This window comes from Bos taurus, chromosome 13 (assembly GCF_002263795.3).
Source record: "Bos taurus isolate L1 Dominette 01449 registration number 42190680 breed Hereford chromosome 13, ARS-UCD2.0, whole genome shotgun sequence".
Taxonomy (NCBI): Eukaryota; Metazoa; Chordata; class Mammalia; order Artiodactyla; family Bovidae; genus Bos; species Bos taurus.
The window spans coordinates 75,223,575-75,241,006 of NC_037340.1; the positions used below are offsets into that span (position 1 = coordinate 75,223,575).

The 17,432-nt window shown below is 49.9% G+C and overlaps 1 protein-coding gene and 1 long non-coding RNA gene across 3 annotated transcripts; one reads left to right on the top strand and one right to left on the bottom strand.

The window, feature by feature from the left end:
- Positions 1–1,900: 1,900 nt before the first annotated feature.
- On the bottom strand, positions 1,901–9,185 carry LOC100847115 (thyrotropin-releasing hormone receptor). Its single transcript, XM_025001289.2, has 2 exons — positions 6,987–9,185; positions 1,901–3,804 (listed from the first exon to the last, which is right to left on the bottom strand). The coding sequence occupies exons 1-2, from the start codon at positions 7,770–7,772 to the stop codon at positions 3,490–3,492; spliced, it is 1,101 nt and encodes a 366-aa protein (XP_024857057.1). The 5' UTR covers positions 7,773–9,185; the 3' UTR covers positions 1,901–3,489.
- LOC101904842 (uncharacterized) lies at positions 7,368–15,056 on the top strand. 2 transcript variants are annotated; one of them, XR_001501752.3, is made up of 6 exons: positions 7,368–7,454; positions 10,250–10,363; positions 11,129–11,246; positions 11,873–11,952; positions 12,194–12,309; positions 14,215–15,055. It is a non-coding gene; the product is annotated as an uncharacterized lncRNA (long non-coding RNA). The 2 variants fall into 2 exon arrangements; XR_009497019.1 differs by having other exon boundaries at positions 11,129–11,952; positions 14,215–15,056.
- The last annotated feature ends 2,376 nt before the right edge of the window (positions 15,057–17,432 follow it).

Here is a 17,432-nt window from a genome sequence, read left to right on the forward strand (position 1 = left end):
GCACAGCAGACATCAGCCCGGCCCCCCAGCCCCCTGAAATCTTTTCCGGTCAAATCTGCTCCCTGGCCATTCCCGCCAACTGAAGCTCACAATTTTTCTTCCAATATATGCACAGTATAAAATAACTGATACAATGATTCTAACATTTGTTTCTATAATAAACATTCCTTCCCTTCCCTGCTGTTCTCCACTACTCTTCAACCCAGCCCAACAGGCTGCAGATCTAAGTTGCATCAGTGGAACTTTGGGGACAAGATTTTAGCTATTTGTTGTTTAGTGGCTCAGTTGTGTCGGACTCCCTGCGACCCCATGGACTGCAGCACATAGGGCTTCCTTGTCCATCATCAGCTCCTGGAGTTTGCTCAAACGTATGTCCATTGAGTCGGTGATGCCATCCAACCATCTCATCCTCTGTCACTGCCCCCTTCTCCTCTTGCCCTCTTTAGCCATGTACAAACCTTGCACCTTCACAAAGAACCTTCTTTTTTAAAAGGGGGGCTGCAGGGAGCGCCCGTCATGAGGCCTGCAAGTCAGGAGCTCTGCCCTCTGTCGCCTTGCCCTCGACCATCCGGGAACCCACCTCAGGGAAGGGATGCGGGCAGAGAGTGCGTCCACTCTCCGCGGGCCAAGGCCAGCTCCGCCCAGCCCTTCGCCCCCGGCCCCAAGGGCTCGGAGCTCCCTGCCAACCCTTTAACTTGCGGGTGCACCCGCTTCGCCCAGGTGACCGCGGAAGGGCGGGTTCTGGACGCTGCAGGACTCTTTCCCCGGAACAGCCTACAGAATTGGAACGCGGACTCGGCAGAAAACTGGAAAGCACGGTAGGTAGCGTACTGGCAATGGCACATGCACAGAAGAGGCCTCCGGGCCGTCCTCCCCAGGGTTCCCCAAGGGACCGTCCACGCTTTTCCGGACTACATTCTCCATAAGGCGCCGCGGCCGCCGCCCACAGCGGGGCTCCTTAGAGGAGCTTCTGCTGTCATTACCCGGCTTGGGTGATTGCCTGGAACAATTAATACAAAAAGAGTGCATATGAACTTCATCGAAGACTACAGATGAGAAGTGAAGATGACAGACTATGAAATGTCCCCCCAAATGCAAATGACTCCCCAGGCCTTATCTTTCTCTTAAACTTGTAGGAACACCAGAAGGGCTTCCCAGGTGGCGCTACTGGTAAAGAATCCGCCTGCCAATGTAGGAGACATAAGAGATGCGGGTTCAATTCCTCTATCCGGAAGATCCCCCGGAGGAGGGCATGGCAACGCACTCCTGTATTCTTTTCTGGAGAATCCAATGGACAGAGGAGCCTGGTGGGCTAGCTCAATAGGGTCGCACAGTCAGACACGGCTGAAACGACTTAGCATTAGCAGAATCACTAATCCGTTATTCTTCCTGCTGTTGTTCCCATTCAACATCAGAAAATGCACTGGGGAATATGCCCAGTGAGCATTTCACATGTGAGAAAGCCTTCTACCTTAGCCTGGATCTCAAAGGGGAGCAATCAGAAAAATGTGTGTTGCATGGTTGCCTGGCTTAGTGGTTTGGAAAGAGTAGGATTGAAGGAGTGAGTGCAGATAAGAATATTAGAGGAAAAAGAAGGAATTTATGGCGCTGGGCAGAAACTGTGAAGATCTTTGTGTTTGTATTAGTTTTCTATGACTATGTAACAAAGTGTTAACGACCAGGGTTCTTGGTCTCCTTAATCAATAGGAATTGATAAGAAGCCAGACAAGAAATTCAGGCAAGGCTTTATTGGGGCCTCTGCTGCAGCAGTGGGGAGTGAAGGCAGAGGGCACAGGTTAGATTCCTAGTCGGGGAGCTAGAAGTCCACATTCCTCTCAGCCAAAAAGCCAGACTATAACAGCAAGAGAAATATTGTAACAAATTCAATAAAGACTTTTAAAATTGTCCACACATAATATTTTTTAAAGAAATAAAGCATAAGACAAATCTATTAAGCATAATTCTGTTTTTTTTTACATATACACGTTTAGATAAAGTTATGTACATTAAATACATATGATTGTGTAAATTTAGATAAAATTTAGAAAGATATTGCAAGAATGAGGGGGAAACAGGGAAAGGGGCTGGGGTCTTGAGTTCTACAGCTTCCTAGGTCTCCAACTCCAAGCCTCAGTCCTGTCATCACAGAGCTCAGGGACTGGTCCTCGGAAGTGATGATTAGTCAGGGAGTCTAGCGGGAGGGGAGGGGAGAAGTAGGGGAAGCGTGGGAGAGGAGGGTAGATGGCCGGAGGGAAGACAGGAAAGAGAAGAAACCAATAAAAAGGCAGACGCGCAAGCAGATATTGGATAATGCAGTTTCCACTGTGGCCACTAGGTGGAGGTATCATCACAGATCAGTGGCCATTGAGGGCAGGTGAACTTCGTTGCCCGGGTAGGCTCCCGCTGCTGTTAATCTGCGTCGACTCCTCTGTGGTTGATATCCATTATTGTTAGTTGTTTCGCTTTTGTTTGGTCCTCCTGACATCTATACCACTTTTTCCTGATAACAAGCACTTCCATTTTTCTTTGGGGAACAACCCTATTCCCATTAAGGTCTACCATACACACTCACATAGGCTGTACACTGAACAACCTCATGGGATCTGTCCATTTTAGACTGCTGGGTGGTGCCCACTGGAACCGAGCAGTGCTCAGCCTGCACAACTGTCAGTGTCAGCCATTGAATGATGGTCCAGTAAGCTACCCATCCTACTTCTGGTCTAGGTGGAGTGGATTCATTCTGATATGGATGCCATGAAGTCACTGCCCAATTAATTCCTGCCATGTGGATCCCTGGAGTTATCCTGGTTACGATTCTTTCCAGCTCCAACCAATTCCTTTCTGATTTCATTAGGCAGAGATACTTTCTGTTGCCAACAAAGAACAACAAGTCACAATCTGGACCTCAAATCTTCCTCAAACTGGAAGCCAGATCTCAGCAATGGGTCTTGAGTATTAGGATTAAAACTTGTTTTTATTCATTACTATTCATTTGTTGCTCAGCTGGTAAAGAATCCACCCGCAATGGGGGAGACCTGGGTTCGATCCCTGGGTTGCAAGGATCCCCTGGAGAAAGGAAAAGGCTACCCACTCCAGTATTCTGGCCTGGAGAATTCCATGGACTGTATAGTCCATGGGGTCATAAAGAGTCAGACATGATTGAGCAACTTTCATTTTCATTCATTCATTTATTCATGTAATAAATATTTGGGAGCACCTCTTAGATTTGTATATTTATTGAACTGGGAAACTGTTTTACTAAATACACAAATCTAGGCTGTCTGTGATATAAATAGTGATCCCTAGGGTGGTGCAGTGCACAGCTTGTGCACCTCTCCCGAACAGCCCTGGACACCACTCTCTCCTCCAATACCCATGTCTCCTCAAATGCATGGAGACCCCTTCACCTCAATAGGGGTAAATGGGGGGGTCTCGACGTGAAGTGGCAGGATCCCCTTCCTGTCTGGACATCACGTCCCCTGGTTTCTTCTAAGAGCCCAGTCTGCCCTGGGAACAGTCTCTGATGACCCTGTTGTAAACAGGGCTGGCCTCCTGGGGCGGGGGCTTGGGCCGGGCCATGTGGCACTGAAACAGTCCATGGAAGGCCTCCCGGAAACGCTGGGACATGAGGGCATAGACGATGGGGTTGATGGCGCTGTTCACATAGATGCAAAGGCGGCAGAAGAGAAGGAAGCCGAGGTTGAGGTAGGGCGGGCTCAGGAAGGAATTCACCACCACCAGGGCGCGGTAGGGCAGCCACAGCAGAGCGAAAAGGACCACCACCACAGCCAGCATCTTGGTGATCTGCCGAGTGAGACAGGAAAACAAGAAATTCAAGGGTGCCCAGGGAGAATCCTGGCTTCCAGGGCGCTCTGTAACACAAGAGTGTCCGGGCCTGGCCAATCTGTGATTGCACGCACGTCCTCACTTCAACTCCATCCTCACCGAGAAAACTGCTCTGCAGCCTTCTCTGCTCTGCTCAAGGCTTCAGAAACCTCCCAGCTCCAATCCACCTCCAAAGCCTTTGAATGGGCGGCTCCCACATACTGGAAGCAAATTCACTCATCCACTGAGCTTCAGGACACGGTACTGCTGTCATCATAGGTGGACACCAGAACTGAAGGCGTTCATGCCAGTAAAGAAGGTACAATAGTGCCAGGCACATGAGAGATGCTTTTGTGGGTTTATTGTGGGTTTACTGCTGCTGCTGCTACTAACATAACCTCTATACCACTATTGCAACTGTGTGAGGTTCAGAGCGGGCACAGCTGGGTTAGAATCCTTGCTCCACCGCAAACCAGTTGTTTGGCCTCGGACTGTCCCTCTCTCCAGTGGCTTCTCCCCAACAGACCCAGCCACACGCTTCCTTCCGGCTCTTTCACTCACCCTGCCCCCTCCCTTCTGACTCTCCTTCCTGCCTTTGCTCTTGGCCACCTGTTTGCCTCTCCCTGCTCCCTCCTCTTCACTTCCTGAATCTTCAGATCTCCGCAGCACTTCCCTCAAAGCACAGACTAAATGAAGCCTCCAAGAGGAGTGCACGCTGGAAGGTGTTTCAAAAGATGCAGTTTCTAAATTCTGGAATGAAATCGCCACAAGGGGGCGTCTGTCGAGGGAGCTAATACTGCGGAGGCTAACAGCGCACACGAGCCCCGGACCCCGGAGTCCTCAGTGATCTCTCCAGAGACCAAAACACGGCGGCAAACGTTATGAGCTTCAACTGCTCAAATAGTCTTTAATGAGCTTAATGAGCTGCAACTGCTCAAATAGTCCTGTCACCGGTTCTGCGACCAGCAAACCCTGGACACATTCAATCAGCTCTGGGGAACAGGGGAGAGACAACTTTCTCATCAAGCTAGCCTGGTTTTCCAGCGTAGGATTACTTCTTAGAGTCTGTGAGTTTAGTTCCTCTCCTAAGAGGTTTGGCTCTGGCTGAGTCAATAAATTCATGTTATATAATATTCTCCAGGAACCATGAAAAATCACACGAATTCCCTAGAAGGTCTTGACTTCTAACTGTACCAAATTCAGATCCTGTTCCATTCTATTTTATGTTCACTTGGGTGAGAAATACCAGCAGGGTGGTGGGCTCTGGAGCCAGGTTTCAAATCTTGGTTCTGTCATTTACCAACTCTGTGACCTTGGGCAGCCCTTCTGTGACCCAGTTTCCTCTGAGATGATGACATGATACATCATGGAGTTGGTGTAAAAACTCAACGTTATAAAAATAAAACATAAATGCCCCAACAAAACAATAGCAATAGGTACCATATGTTGAACACTTACTATATGTCAGATTTATATTTACTACCATCCATTGAGGTAGATACACACTATAATTATTTTTTATTTTCCAGTGGAGGAAATCAAGTCTCAGCAAGGTGAAGTGACTTACCCAAAGCCACACAGCAAGACATTAGCAAAGCTAGGGGCCAGAACCTAGGTCTAGAATACTCTTTTCGCTTCTAGAAGTTTCGCCTACAGCATAGATCAGGCAGGATTTTGATCCCAGTCCTTCCAGGTTGAGCCTGAGAGCAGTAACAGTAGTAAATAAGTGGGAGGGCAGGAGTTGCATTTGTCTGGAACCTAAACTTTCTATTTCAGACCTGCTCAGCCCGTGTCCTGCCACCTTCCCTCTAAAAACTACTTTGATCTAAGTTGTCTGCAAGCAGGATGGGGCCAAAGGGGCTTTTGGAGGCAGCTGGAAGAGCCCCCCAACAGTGTGCCCATCCCAAGAGGCAGGGAGATGGCACAGATGGTTCTTGCCTGGCTCAGGAGTGATTCAGCCAGGACGAGGTGCCTCTGCCTCCCACACGAGCTGTGGGTCAGGGTGGAAGGCTGAAGATAAAGACCAGCTGGACCCAGAGAGCGCTCCTCCCACCTCCATTCCTGGAAACCCCGTGGTATGGTGAAACTGCTGGAACAGGGGTGAAGATACAGGGATGGGCAGTTGGGTTCCTGCTCCCAGGTCCCCTGCTGTGTCACCTTGGTCACTCCCTTGTCCCCTCTGCCTGTTGCCTTGTCTGTAAATTCAGGTAGTAAACCTCCCAAACAGGAGTGATTTCAGGAACCATCAGATAATCAGGCACACAGCAAGCGCTCAGTAAATGCTGGATTCCTCCCCAGGATCCTTTCTCCTCTTGTGCTTTCAGACTGTCCACTGAAGCAGCTTTAGCACCAGAGGGTGTGGAATTGTCTTGGAAAGTCACTTCACCTCTCTGAGCCTCACTTTCCTCATCAGTAGAAGAAGGGGAATAACGGGTATGGTGGAGGGACTCACTGAGGAAGTATAATAATAAACCAACGTGAATTTAGCCTTTAGGGTCGGACTCTTCACGACCCCATGGACTGTAGCCTGCCAGGCTCTCCTGTCCATGGGATTTTCCAGGCAAGAATACTGGACTGGGTTGCCATTTCCTTCTCTACGGGATCTTCCCGACCCAGGGATTGAACCTGGGTCTCCTGGACTGCAGGCAGACTCTTTACCATCTGAGCCACGAGGAAAGCCCAAATTTGTGACATCAACGCTAAATGAATTATTCCATTTCTGTGGGCACTCCAAAGTGCTCCACATTGCCCTTATCTCGTACAACAGGAGAGGAAACAGGCTCAGAAAGGCAGAAGTGATCTCTCCCAAAACAAGCCCAATAAGTGTCATGACCTGGATTTGAGCTTGACTCCAGAGGGCTTCCCTGGTGGCTCAGACGGTAAAGAATCTGCCTGCAACGCAGGAAACCTGGATTCCATCCCTGGGCGGGAAAGACCCCCGCCCTGGAGAAGGGAGTGGCTACCCAATCCAGTCTTCTTGCCTAAAGAATTTGGACAGAGGCGCCTGGTGGGTTACAGTCCACGGGGTCGCAAAATCAGACACGACTGAGCCACTAATCCGTTCACTACATTTTTGACTCCAGAAGGGGCCAAGGTGCCATCCACCAATCTGCTGCAGGCTCATTACAGGGGTCTGAAAGAGCGGGGGAGGAGGGCCCTACCTGCTTCCGGGAATGGAAGGCACCCCTCCTGCCGTTAGAAGACAAGCGCCCTTGGCCAGCGGGGCCGCCCTGGTGCACAGAGCCCGACCGTCCGGGGTCGCCAGGAGGCAGCGGCCCCGCGAAGAGGACGCGCGCTATTAGCGCGTAGCACACGGTGGCCAAGCCGAGGGGCAGCGCGTAGAAGAGCGTGAAGTCCAGGAAGTAGACAGGCAGGTAAAGAGAGCGCGACACGCGGTAGTCGCACTGCACCTGCACGCCGTCGGCGTACGCGGTCTCGCGCGTGTCCACCAGGAAGAGCCAGAGCACACAGTACGCGCCGGTGCCCAGCCACACCAGCGCCGCGATGCGCTTGGCGCGCGCCGCCGTGCACAGAGCCTGGGCGCTCAGAGGGCGGCAGATGGCGAGGTAGCGCTCCATTGTGAACGCGGTGATGGAGCCCGTGGACGCGTTGATGCCCACGTACTGCAGGTAGGTGATGCCCAGGCAGCCGGCGTGGCGGAAGATCCAAACCTGGGCGGAGGCCGCCTCGGTCACAGCGGGCACTCCAGCCGCCAGGAGCACCAGCAGGTCCGCGGTGGCCAGGCTCACCAGGTAACAGTTGGTGGACGTGACCATGTGGCGGCTCCGGACCACCACCAGGACCACCATGGCATTCCCCGCCACACCCACGGCGCACACGAGGGGCACCAGGGTCAAGGTCACTGCCTGGACAGTCAGTGGGGGGCGGGGCATGAAGCCCGGTCCGGAGAAGTTTGCGCTCTCAGAGTGCTCGGCGGGCTTCTCCATGTGCCTCGGTCCGCGCTGCCCCGCGAAGGCAGCAGCGAGTTGGGAACGACTCCCAGGTGCAAAGGTGTCCTGGGAGAATCTCCCTGAAGGAAGCTGCGCGTCCCGGGGAGGAGGGGCGGGTCTCGCTGCTGTCTCCAGCTTAACAGGTTTTTCCAACTCCAGGCAGGGTCTCACTGCCACTGTGACGCTGGAAACTCGGAGGCATCAGGAATTAGGCTTGTGCTGCCCAGTTGGCGCGATCGCTCCGGGGGTGGGGTTGACTGCAGCAGAGCATTCTGGATTGTAGGGTCGCGCTCTAGCAGGGGACCGGGCACCCGAATGCCGCTTCCTTCAGGACCAGCTGCTGGAGCGCTCAGTTCTTACCTTTCCTCTCCAGTTCTGGAGGCTCAGGACTCTAGACTCGGGGATCCAGTCGATGAAGCTCGGTGCGCGGACTGACGATCCTTTGCCTTTCTAACCTCTTCTCGGCTCTGCACGACCCCCGCAGGCAGGCTCCTCTACTGTTCCCTTGTCCTCTCCACTGATGCCACTTGGCTCATTCCGGTTGCCCCAGCCCGGCACCAGTTCTTTCCACCAGCTCCTGGCACCGCACGAGGTCAGATGGAGGACGCAGGGTGCGGTGGGGAACGGAAGTTGAAAAACGAGCAGTGGCGCCCTGCTCGCGCGTCCCTACCCTGGGCTTTGCTTCCTCCCTTCTTTCTCTACGGGAGCATCTCCTCTGGACCTGGAGGTGGGCGGCGGGGTAGGGGAGGAGTCAGAGACCCGCTGGCTTCCCAACACAGTTCCGGGATCCTATCCTGCTCTCCCTGGCAGAAACCTCAGCCCTAATCCTGACAAATGGGGATCAGAGACCCAGAGCTGCGGGAAAGGAAAGCTACTTGCTCCTCTGGGCTTGGGCTGCTCCTGTCTCCTCCTAAACGTCTCATCTCCTTGTCACCTTTTCACTTTCTCTTGCTTGTGAACCAGTGAAGTTGCTCAGTCGTGTCCAACTCTTGGCGATCCCATGGACTGTAGCCTACCAGGCTCCTGCATTCATGGAATTTTCCAGGCAAGAGTACTGGAGTAGGTTGCCATTTCATTCTCTTGCTTACTTTTCCCAATTTTCTTTCCTTCCTCCTGAAGCTGACCTGTACATTCTTGGAGGGTGCCCCGCCCCACAAGAATCTCTCCCGTCTAGACGGTACCACTCACAGGGCACAAACCTGTTAGGAATCTTAAGCTCTGTTCCTGCTGCCGAAAAGATGCTTAAGGGTAGTTGAATGAATGAAAGGACTTGCCTCTTCATTAGAGGAAGCTCCTTGAAGGTGGGACCACACTAAGCTTCATAAGAGGCATAGAGGCTGCTTCCAGGGAGCCTAGCTTCCTGCCTGCACCTCGCAGATGCTGACAGTTGTTGCCCTGACGATCCGTCGATTATGCGCTCTAAAAAGTATTTGTTCATCTGTGAAATGGAATAATAATGATAGAACCCATTTCGGAGTGTCTTTGGGAAGCTCACATGATTGATGTGGGGAAAATCCATGTGAAACACTTAGCTGTGCTTGACTGTGGCAAGGGGCGAATATATGGGTAGGTACAGTTCTATCTCTGTCTATCCATCTATCTATCATCCATCTATCTATCGCTCTATCCCTCTCCTCCCCCTTCTTCCTCCCCTTCTTCTCTGAAGAGCTTGCTCTGTCTACAAATCTGATAAATGGACAAAGAAAGAATGAGAGGGAACTTGCCAGGGGAGTATTCTGGGAGCACCAGCCAAGATTCCATTGTCCCCATTTTCAGTCTTTATCACAAATGATGAGTAATGTGTATGAAACACTGGGTATTGCCTGGCGATGCTCTGTGTGCTTTACAAATATGTAATTCTATACTCTCTGTGTCCTATGGGACAAGTATTATTAGATCCCCACTCTGCCCTGTTCAAATTTCTGACACATAATCCATGAGCTTTATAACATGGGTGGTTGTTAGATAATGATAACAGAACACAAGTGAATCAAACTGTCCTCAATTATCAGAAAGCAAAGACTATCAAAGTGGGAAGGGAAACCCATTCAGTAATTTTACACATGTGCACCGATGGTCTTCTGTTGTGTTAGGGACTAAGCTGGGTTCTTGTTATGAATAGTCAACTTAGAATTAGGCAAAGTGGCTTGATTGCTCCCATTTAACAGATGTGGAAACAGGTTTTTAGAGAGATAAAGTGGTCTACTTGGTGTTAATTGCCAGTAGAGATAAAGTAGGTGTTGGAACCAGATCTGTCTGGTTCTAAACCTTCCACCAGACCCTGCCCTTTTGAAGGCATTTCAGTTAGGGGGCCACTGTGAACACAGAAGACTCAGTCCCTGGCTTCCTAGCCCTTATAGTGTAGTAAGGGAGGAAGACAGTAAGCAAACAGATAATTACACTTGTCAGAAGAGTTTTGAAGATACTACAGCAGTGTGAGTTGGAGAGCCATAGTTTTTTTCTTTTTCTTTTAGGTTGTGACCACACCGTGTACAAGTGGGATCTCAGTTCCACAACCAGTGACTGAACCCTCACCCCCTGCATTGGAAGCACAGAGTCCTGGTCACTAGACCATCAGGGAAGTCACGGTAATGCATGCCCAAGAAAGTGACATTTAAGCAGAGTTCCTGGTCATTCTATTTGTCCATCATCAATTCTATCCCAAACAATTCTAAGTTACTAGTTTTCTTTTCACCCAGTATCCACAGAAAATAAATTTTGTATAGTATCTCAGTATACCTTACACTCACACACACACGAGCTGAAACAATTTTTACAAAATTATGCTTGGGCTTACTATGAGCAACGTGTGCTGGTATTTTCTATTCTATTTTATTTTTTAGAAAGACTGGTTGCCATCTGTTAATTTGGTTCCTGATCCACGTTTTGTGACCCATCTTTTTGAAAAACATTTCAGCCAGTCTTGCTAGTCCCATCTCCCCTCCTAGTGCTCAGGGTGGAAAGAAGCAAGAGACTAATTCTAGTTAATGAATCATGAAGCAATCTTGCTGGTGGGGGGAGCTCTGGGGAGGTTATATTCTTATATAACCAGCTGTAGTGGAAGGGAGGGGTCGGGCAGAGAAAGAGAGAGGGAGAGACGGGAGGGGAGAGAGACAGGGAGAGAGTGGAGGGGAGAGAGACAGGGAAGGGGGGAGGGAAGACTCTAGGAGAGTCATGGGAGGGACACACCAGGGCATCTGCGGTCCGATGGTGGTGATGGTGTTACAAGAGGGAGCCTTCTTCCTCTCGCTCCTGTTTATTGCTGCATGAAGAACCTCTGATCTGAGACCTGAGCACAGGTAGGTGGTCTTGGTGTTTCACAGACTGCTCCCACCCTCCTTGGCTTCCTTCAGATCAACAGGGAAGAGACAAGAGCCCCTGAGAGCTGATGCTGCAGAGTCGCCCAGTCCTTGACCCGAGATTGGAACCCAGTACTTGAACTCATGTCTAGGATCACCTTGGCATTTCCAGGTGGGCACGGAGAAGGCAATGGCACCCCACTCCAGTACTCTTGCCTGGAAAATCCCATGGACGGAGGAGCCTGGTGGGCTGCAGCCCGTGGGGTCGCAAAGAGTCGGACACGACTGAGTGACTTCACTTTCACTTTTCACTTTCATGCATTGGAGAAGGAAATGGCAACCCACTCCAGTGTTCTTGCCTGGAGAATCCCAGGGACGGGGGAGCCTGGTGGGCTGCCGTCTATGGGGTCGCACAGAGTTGGACATGACTGAAGCGATTTAGCAGCAGCAGTAGTGAGGTGGGGCAGCAGAGTCATTGGCCTTACCTGGTACCTTTTCCTCCCGGCGCTAATCCCGAGGATGGTCCTGGGGCAGCCAGCAGAGGGCGTCGGCTGCTGCCAGCTTTCCAAGTCCCTGGACCATTCAGCATCTCCGGCTGGAGACCCCAGGGCTCTCTCCACCACCTCAGTCAAGGGAAATTAGCACTGCCTCCCCCATCTGACTTGCTTTGAAGTCAGGGTAGGAGAAAGGTCAACATTCACATTTGTGACTCTGGGAAAAATCACATAATCCTCTCTGAACCTCAGGCTTCTCATCTGTAGACTGAGGATGACAATGGTCCCTTTGCTCATGTCACAGGGCTCTTGGGATAGAAGACAGAAGGAGGTTCCAGCCCTGTGTTTTCCAGTCTCTAGGCCAAAGAGGAAGGGGCTCCCGAGGTAAAGTGTGGGAGTGTCAGGAGGGCTGGAACTGGCCTTCACTCTGCTCCGTCCTTTTGGGCTGGGCACCCAGCAGGGAGCCCGGTGGGTGTCCTGAAAGGAGCTGAGCCTCAGACAAGTGATCTGACAACCTCCTCCTCATCATTTCTGTCCTTCAGAAACATCAAACTTGTCCCCACTTCACGGCCTTTGCACTTGCAGCTTTTCCTGTCTGGAATGTCCTTTCCCTTTCTCTTTGCAGGTCTGGCTCCTGCTTATCCTTCAGGCCTCAACTCAAAAGCTATCTCCTTAGAGAGGCTCTCCCTGGCCACCCCATCTAAGATTGCTCACCACCCTCTTTGTGACCCGAGTCTCCAGGTGAAATTATCATGCTAATTTATTTCCTTGTTTGTTGCCAGTCTTTCATCTAGGATGTAAGTTCCATAAGGAGCTTCGTGCGTCCCTTTTACCACTGACCTCAGCACAGGGCTTAATGTACAGAGTTGTCCAATAAATAATTGTTGAGTAAATGGAAGAAATGTTGGGCATCTCAGGTGGTGCTAGTGGTAAAGAACTTGCTGGCCAGTGCAGGTGATGTAAGTGATATGATTGTGATTTGATCCCTGGGTTGGGCAGATCCCCTGGAGGAGTGCAGGGCAACCCTCTCCAGTATTCTTGCCTGGAGGATCCCATGAACAGAGGAGCCTGGTGGGCTACAGTCCATAGGGTCACAAAGAGTCAGACAGGACAGAAGCAACTTATCACAGTACAGCACACAGCACATGAAATGTTGGTGAATTCCGTCTATTCAACTGGGCCAGACGCTTCTTTCCATGTGTGTCTCACATGGATAGGAGGAAAGTTCTGTTAGCCCCACTGAAAGAGAGGGAAAACGGCATACAGAGAGACAGTGATTTGTTCAGTGTCATGCAGCTACTAACTAAGTGGTTGAATCTGGACTCTGCTGTTTGTTAGATGTGTGACTTTGGGGAAAACAGTTAACCTCTCTGAATCTCAATTTCTTTGCCTCTAAAAAAAGATAACAATACCATTGATCTCATACACTTCTGTGAGGTTTAATCCAGATGATGTACATGGGGGTTTTTATAGAGTTTGGGGCACATCTGATGGCGTGCTGGAGCCAGCTCATGAGAGCTAGTTGCAGTCATCTCTTCCTAAGTCCTCTTCGAGGAGGAATATTTACACCATGGAAATCAGCAAACACTGTATATGAGGGCTTTTTTTTTTTTTTCTTAAAGAACCAGTTGTTAAGCATTTACTAGCAAACTCCCCACACATTGCAAGCACCCAGCAAATGGAGCTATTATTATCTGTAATGCACTCATTTTTATAGGGGCAAAAGTTCATGTAAGACTTGGGAAATTTTTAAAAAATGTGTGGGTGAGTCACTGCCCACGCAAATGACAAGGCAGCTTTGTGAGAACGGATGTGATGGGGGCTGGCTGTTGTGGGAGACCAGTGTGCTTCTCGGGGATGAGGACAAACACCTTTGGGGAGTGGGTGGAAGAGTGGCTGGAGCGTGGCCAGCTCAGTGCAATTGCTGACTCACAGCCGAAAAATACCCCAGAGCTGAGGGCGTGGGGGTGGAAGGGGCGGATGGCAGGATTTCTGTTCTCCATCCTTGTGAAAACCCAACCACCAGGATGTGCTTTTGCACGTCAGTTCCGTTAAAGGACGGATCAGAGGCGCTGGCTTGTAGCTCCACCTGTGTGTCCTCCTCCTGTAATGACATGTGACTGCAGGGAACCCGGCTCACTGGGCTCGCCTTGAGTCCTGGCATTCAGATAAACACTTTGGTAGCAACGTAGAGTGAAAGGGAAAGTAAGTTTATTTTTAGTGGCATTTCTGGAGAAAACCCCAAGGCGGGTAATACACCACAAAACCCCCTTTTCTCATCTCTGTGTCTCAGTATTTCATCCTCCAGGCAGCAACGTTATTAATATTTTCTCTTTCCCTCTTATTTCTAACCTGCCTGCCTCCCATCTCAAAAGTATCCATCTCTAGGGCAAATATGATACCCAATCCACTCTTCTTCCTAATATCCAATCAACCCTCCTTTTCAACGGGTTTTCAATTGGGTAAAACCTTAACCCGTAGCATTCAGTGGAGTAGAGGAGACCAGAATGGAATAGATAGACTGCGCTAGAATAGAACAGAATCAGACATGATTACATGGACTGGGACAGACTAGGACAGGATAGAGAACATCAAAGTGCATTGCACAAACTAAGACTAAACGTGGGGTCTTCCCTGGGGGTCCAGGTTTGATCCCTGGTCAGGAAACTAAGATCCCACGTGCTGGGGAGCCACCATGCCTACATGGGGCAAGTACTGAGGCTGCGCACTCTGGAGCCTGCGAGAGATGAATGAGTCCACGTGCCACAACCAAAGACCCCGAATAACACAAGGAAGATCCCACACGCCGCAACTCAGGCCCGACACAGACAGACAAATGAATAAATAATTAAAAAACTGTTTTTCATTAAATTTTTATTTCAGTTTGTGTGTGTGTGTGTGTGTGTGCACGTGTGCACGCGTGCATGCTCAGTTGCTTCAGTCATGTTCAACCTTTTGTGATCCCATGGACTGTAGCCCACCAGGCTCCTCTGTGCATGGGATTCTCCAGGCAAGAGTACTGGAGTGGGTTGCCATTCCCTTCTCCAGGGGATCTTCCCCATCCAGGGATCTGAACCCGGGTCTCCTGCATTGCAGGTGGTTTCTTTACCACTGAGCCACTGGGGAAGCCAGTGTGTGTGTGTGTGTGTGTGTGTGCGCGCGTGCGTGTGTAGTTGCAAAGAAACAGGTATTTCCTGTGTGGGCTGAGGTCAAAAAAGTTTCAAAGTCATTATTTTGGCATGTCTTCTCGAAGTATAATTTTTCAGTCCTTGGAAAACTGAAATCTGTTCCCCAGCCTCCCTTGATTCAAGTGTGATTGGGGTTCTCTCGCTAGCGGTAAAGAACCCACCTGCCAATGCAGGAGATATAAGAGACACGGGTTTGATCCTTGAGTCAGGAAGATCCTCTGGAGGAGGGCATGGCAACCCACTCCAGTATTCTTGCCTGGAGAATCCCATGGACAGAGGAGCCTGCTGGGTCAGAGTCCATGCGGTTGCACAGAATCAGACACCGCTCAGGCGATATAGCATACACGTGCAATTTGTGAAGTAAAAGTAGAGATGCAGTTTCGTTGCTTCTATTTCTGTTGGTAAGCAGTGTCCTGAAAGCCCTATCACTGTGTACAGCCATGCAAGGTAGGGATGCTCAGCCCTTCACCTGGGGATGCATTATTCATGTGGCCCGTGCTATGGACAACTTGCCCTAGAGGTGCTCCTGTGGTAGCCCTGCTGGAGGTGCAGGGATCTCAGTATTAGGGGACTAGTATTTTGGGAGTTGAAAGGCCAAGCTTAGGCATCCATGTTTTTGAGGGGCAAGTCTCCCACATGCAGCCTGGCTCTGGTTACAGAGGCATCTTTCTCATCCGTGGACACAGCTAAGAGAGTGCATCCTGAGAGCCAGCAGTTTGAACTGTGCTTCCTGATTTCTTACCTTACTGATTATCCCAGAGCCAAGTTCCCTGGTTAAGGCAGCCCTGGACCCTCATTCCTGGAAGTCCTTTCCTCTAGTACTTCCAACCTTTTGCAAGGACTCATTCCCTGTGTTAAATATCTCCTGGCTTAAAATATCTAAGGAATTTTCTTTAATCTGTAATCAAACCCTAACTGAGAGGGCACCCAGTTCAGGTCACATTAGTTCTTTTCAAATTAGATCAAATTAGTTTCATATTTCTTCTTTTTTTTCAAACTTCAAATTTTTAATTTTGTATTAGGGAATCAGTTCAATTCATGTCTGACTCTTTGCAACCCCATGGACTGCAGCACACCAGGCCTCCCTGTCCATCACCAACTCCCAGAGTACACTCAAACTCATGTCCATCGAGTTGGTGATGCCATCCAACCATCTCATCCTCTGTGGTCCCCTTCTCTTCCTGCCTTCACTCTTTCCTAGCATCAGGGTCTTTTCCAATGAGTCAGTTCTTCACATCAGGTGGCCAAAGTATTGGAGTTTCAGCCTCAGCATCAGTCCTTCCGATGAATATTCAGGACTGATTTCCTTTACGACTGACTGGTTTGATCTCCTTGCAGTCCAAGAAACACTCAAGAGTCTTCTCCAACACCACAGTTCAAAAACATCAATGCTTCAGTGCTCAGCTTTGTTTATGGTCCAACTCTCACATCCATACGTGACTACTGGAAAAACCATAGCTTTGATGAGACAGACCTTTGTTCACAAAGTAATGTCTCTGTTTTTTAATATGCTGTCTAGGTTGGTCATGGTTTTTCTTCGAAGGAGCAAGCATCTTTTAATTTCATGGCTGCAGTCATCATCTGCAGTGATTAGGAGCCCAAGAAAATAAAGTCTCTCACTGTTTCCATTGTTTTTCCATCTATTTGCTATGAGGGGATGCCATGATCTTAGTTTTTGGAATGTTGAGTTTTAAGCCAGCTTTGAAGTCAGGCATATACATGTAACCACACCCAACTCCCATCCAGGTTGGCACATAACACTGAATAGAGTTCCACGTGCTATACAATAGGTTCTGGTTGGTTATCCACTTTGAATACAGGAGTGTGTACGTGACCTTATCTACCCATTACTCAGATTGCACACAAAGGAAGACCTAGAAACTGACTCAGAAAACTTTTTTTCGATGTTTAGGAGTGATGATGAGAAGATTGCAAACTCCTATTTTGTTTTTTAAATTGCTATTGTTATAAACAACAACAAAAGACAACTCACGGCTTTATGATACTTAATCAGGATTTATGTGCCCCCCAGATCCACTCTAGCCAGAATTTGGAGGGGAGCAGAGGGCATCAGGGGAGAGAGGAGTGCTTGGCCCTGGGGACCCCACAGCCCTGCTTTCTCCTACTCTGCCAGCTTGGGACCAGAGGCTGCCCACACTCCTTGGTTCACGGCTCCTTCCTCACAACAAAATCACCCAAACCTCTGCTCTGGTCATCATGTCCCCTCTTTTCGACTCTCTCCTTCCTTCTCCCTCTTACGAAGACATTGTGATGACATTGCCTTCCCCCGCACACGATATTTCAGGATAATCTCCCCATTTCAAGACCCTTGACAGTCACATCTGCAAAACCCCTTTGGCCATGTCAGGTAACATACTCACAAGTTTTGAGGATTAGGGCATGGACCGCTTTGGGGGGCGTTATTCTGTCTACCACATGCTTGGTCCTGAGGGAGCTGGCCTTGGCATGCAAAGCTGATGGCTGGAGTCTGAGGCGATTCTCCCAAACATACTGGCTGTTCAAGTGGAAACACTTGGCTTGGGATGTGCTCTTACTGCTTAGCATCTTCCCCTTTGGCCACAAACTCAGCCTGCTTCCAGAGCCTGACCATCCCCTCCTGCAAGCCCCAGATCTTCAGGAAGGAGCTGAGACCAGAGAGAATGCAATTCTACCTCC

Excerpts from the sequence above, each read along its gene's own strand:
- LOC100847115 (XM_025001289.2), bottom strand. The coding sequence starts at position 7,772 with ATGGAGAAGCCCGCCGAGCACTCTGAGAGCGCAAACTTCTCCGGACCG. Across the intron at positions 3,805-6,986 it reads CCTTCCATTCCCGGAAGCAG|ATCACCAAGATGCTGGCTGT; the intron begins GTAGGGCCCTCC and ends CTCACTCGGCAG.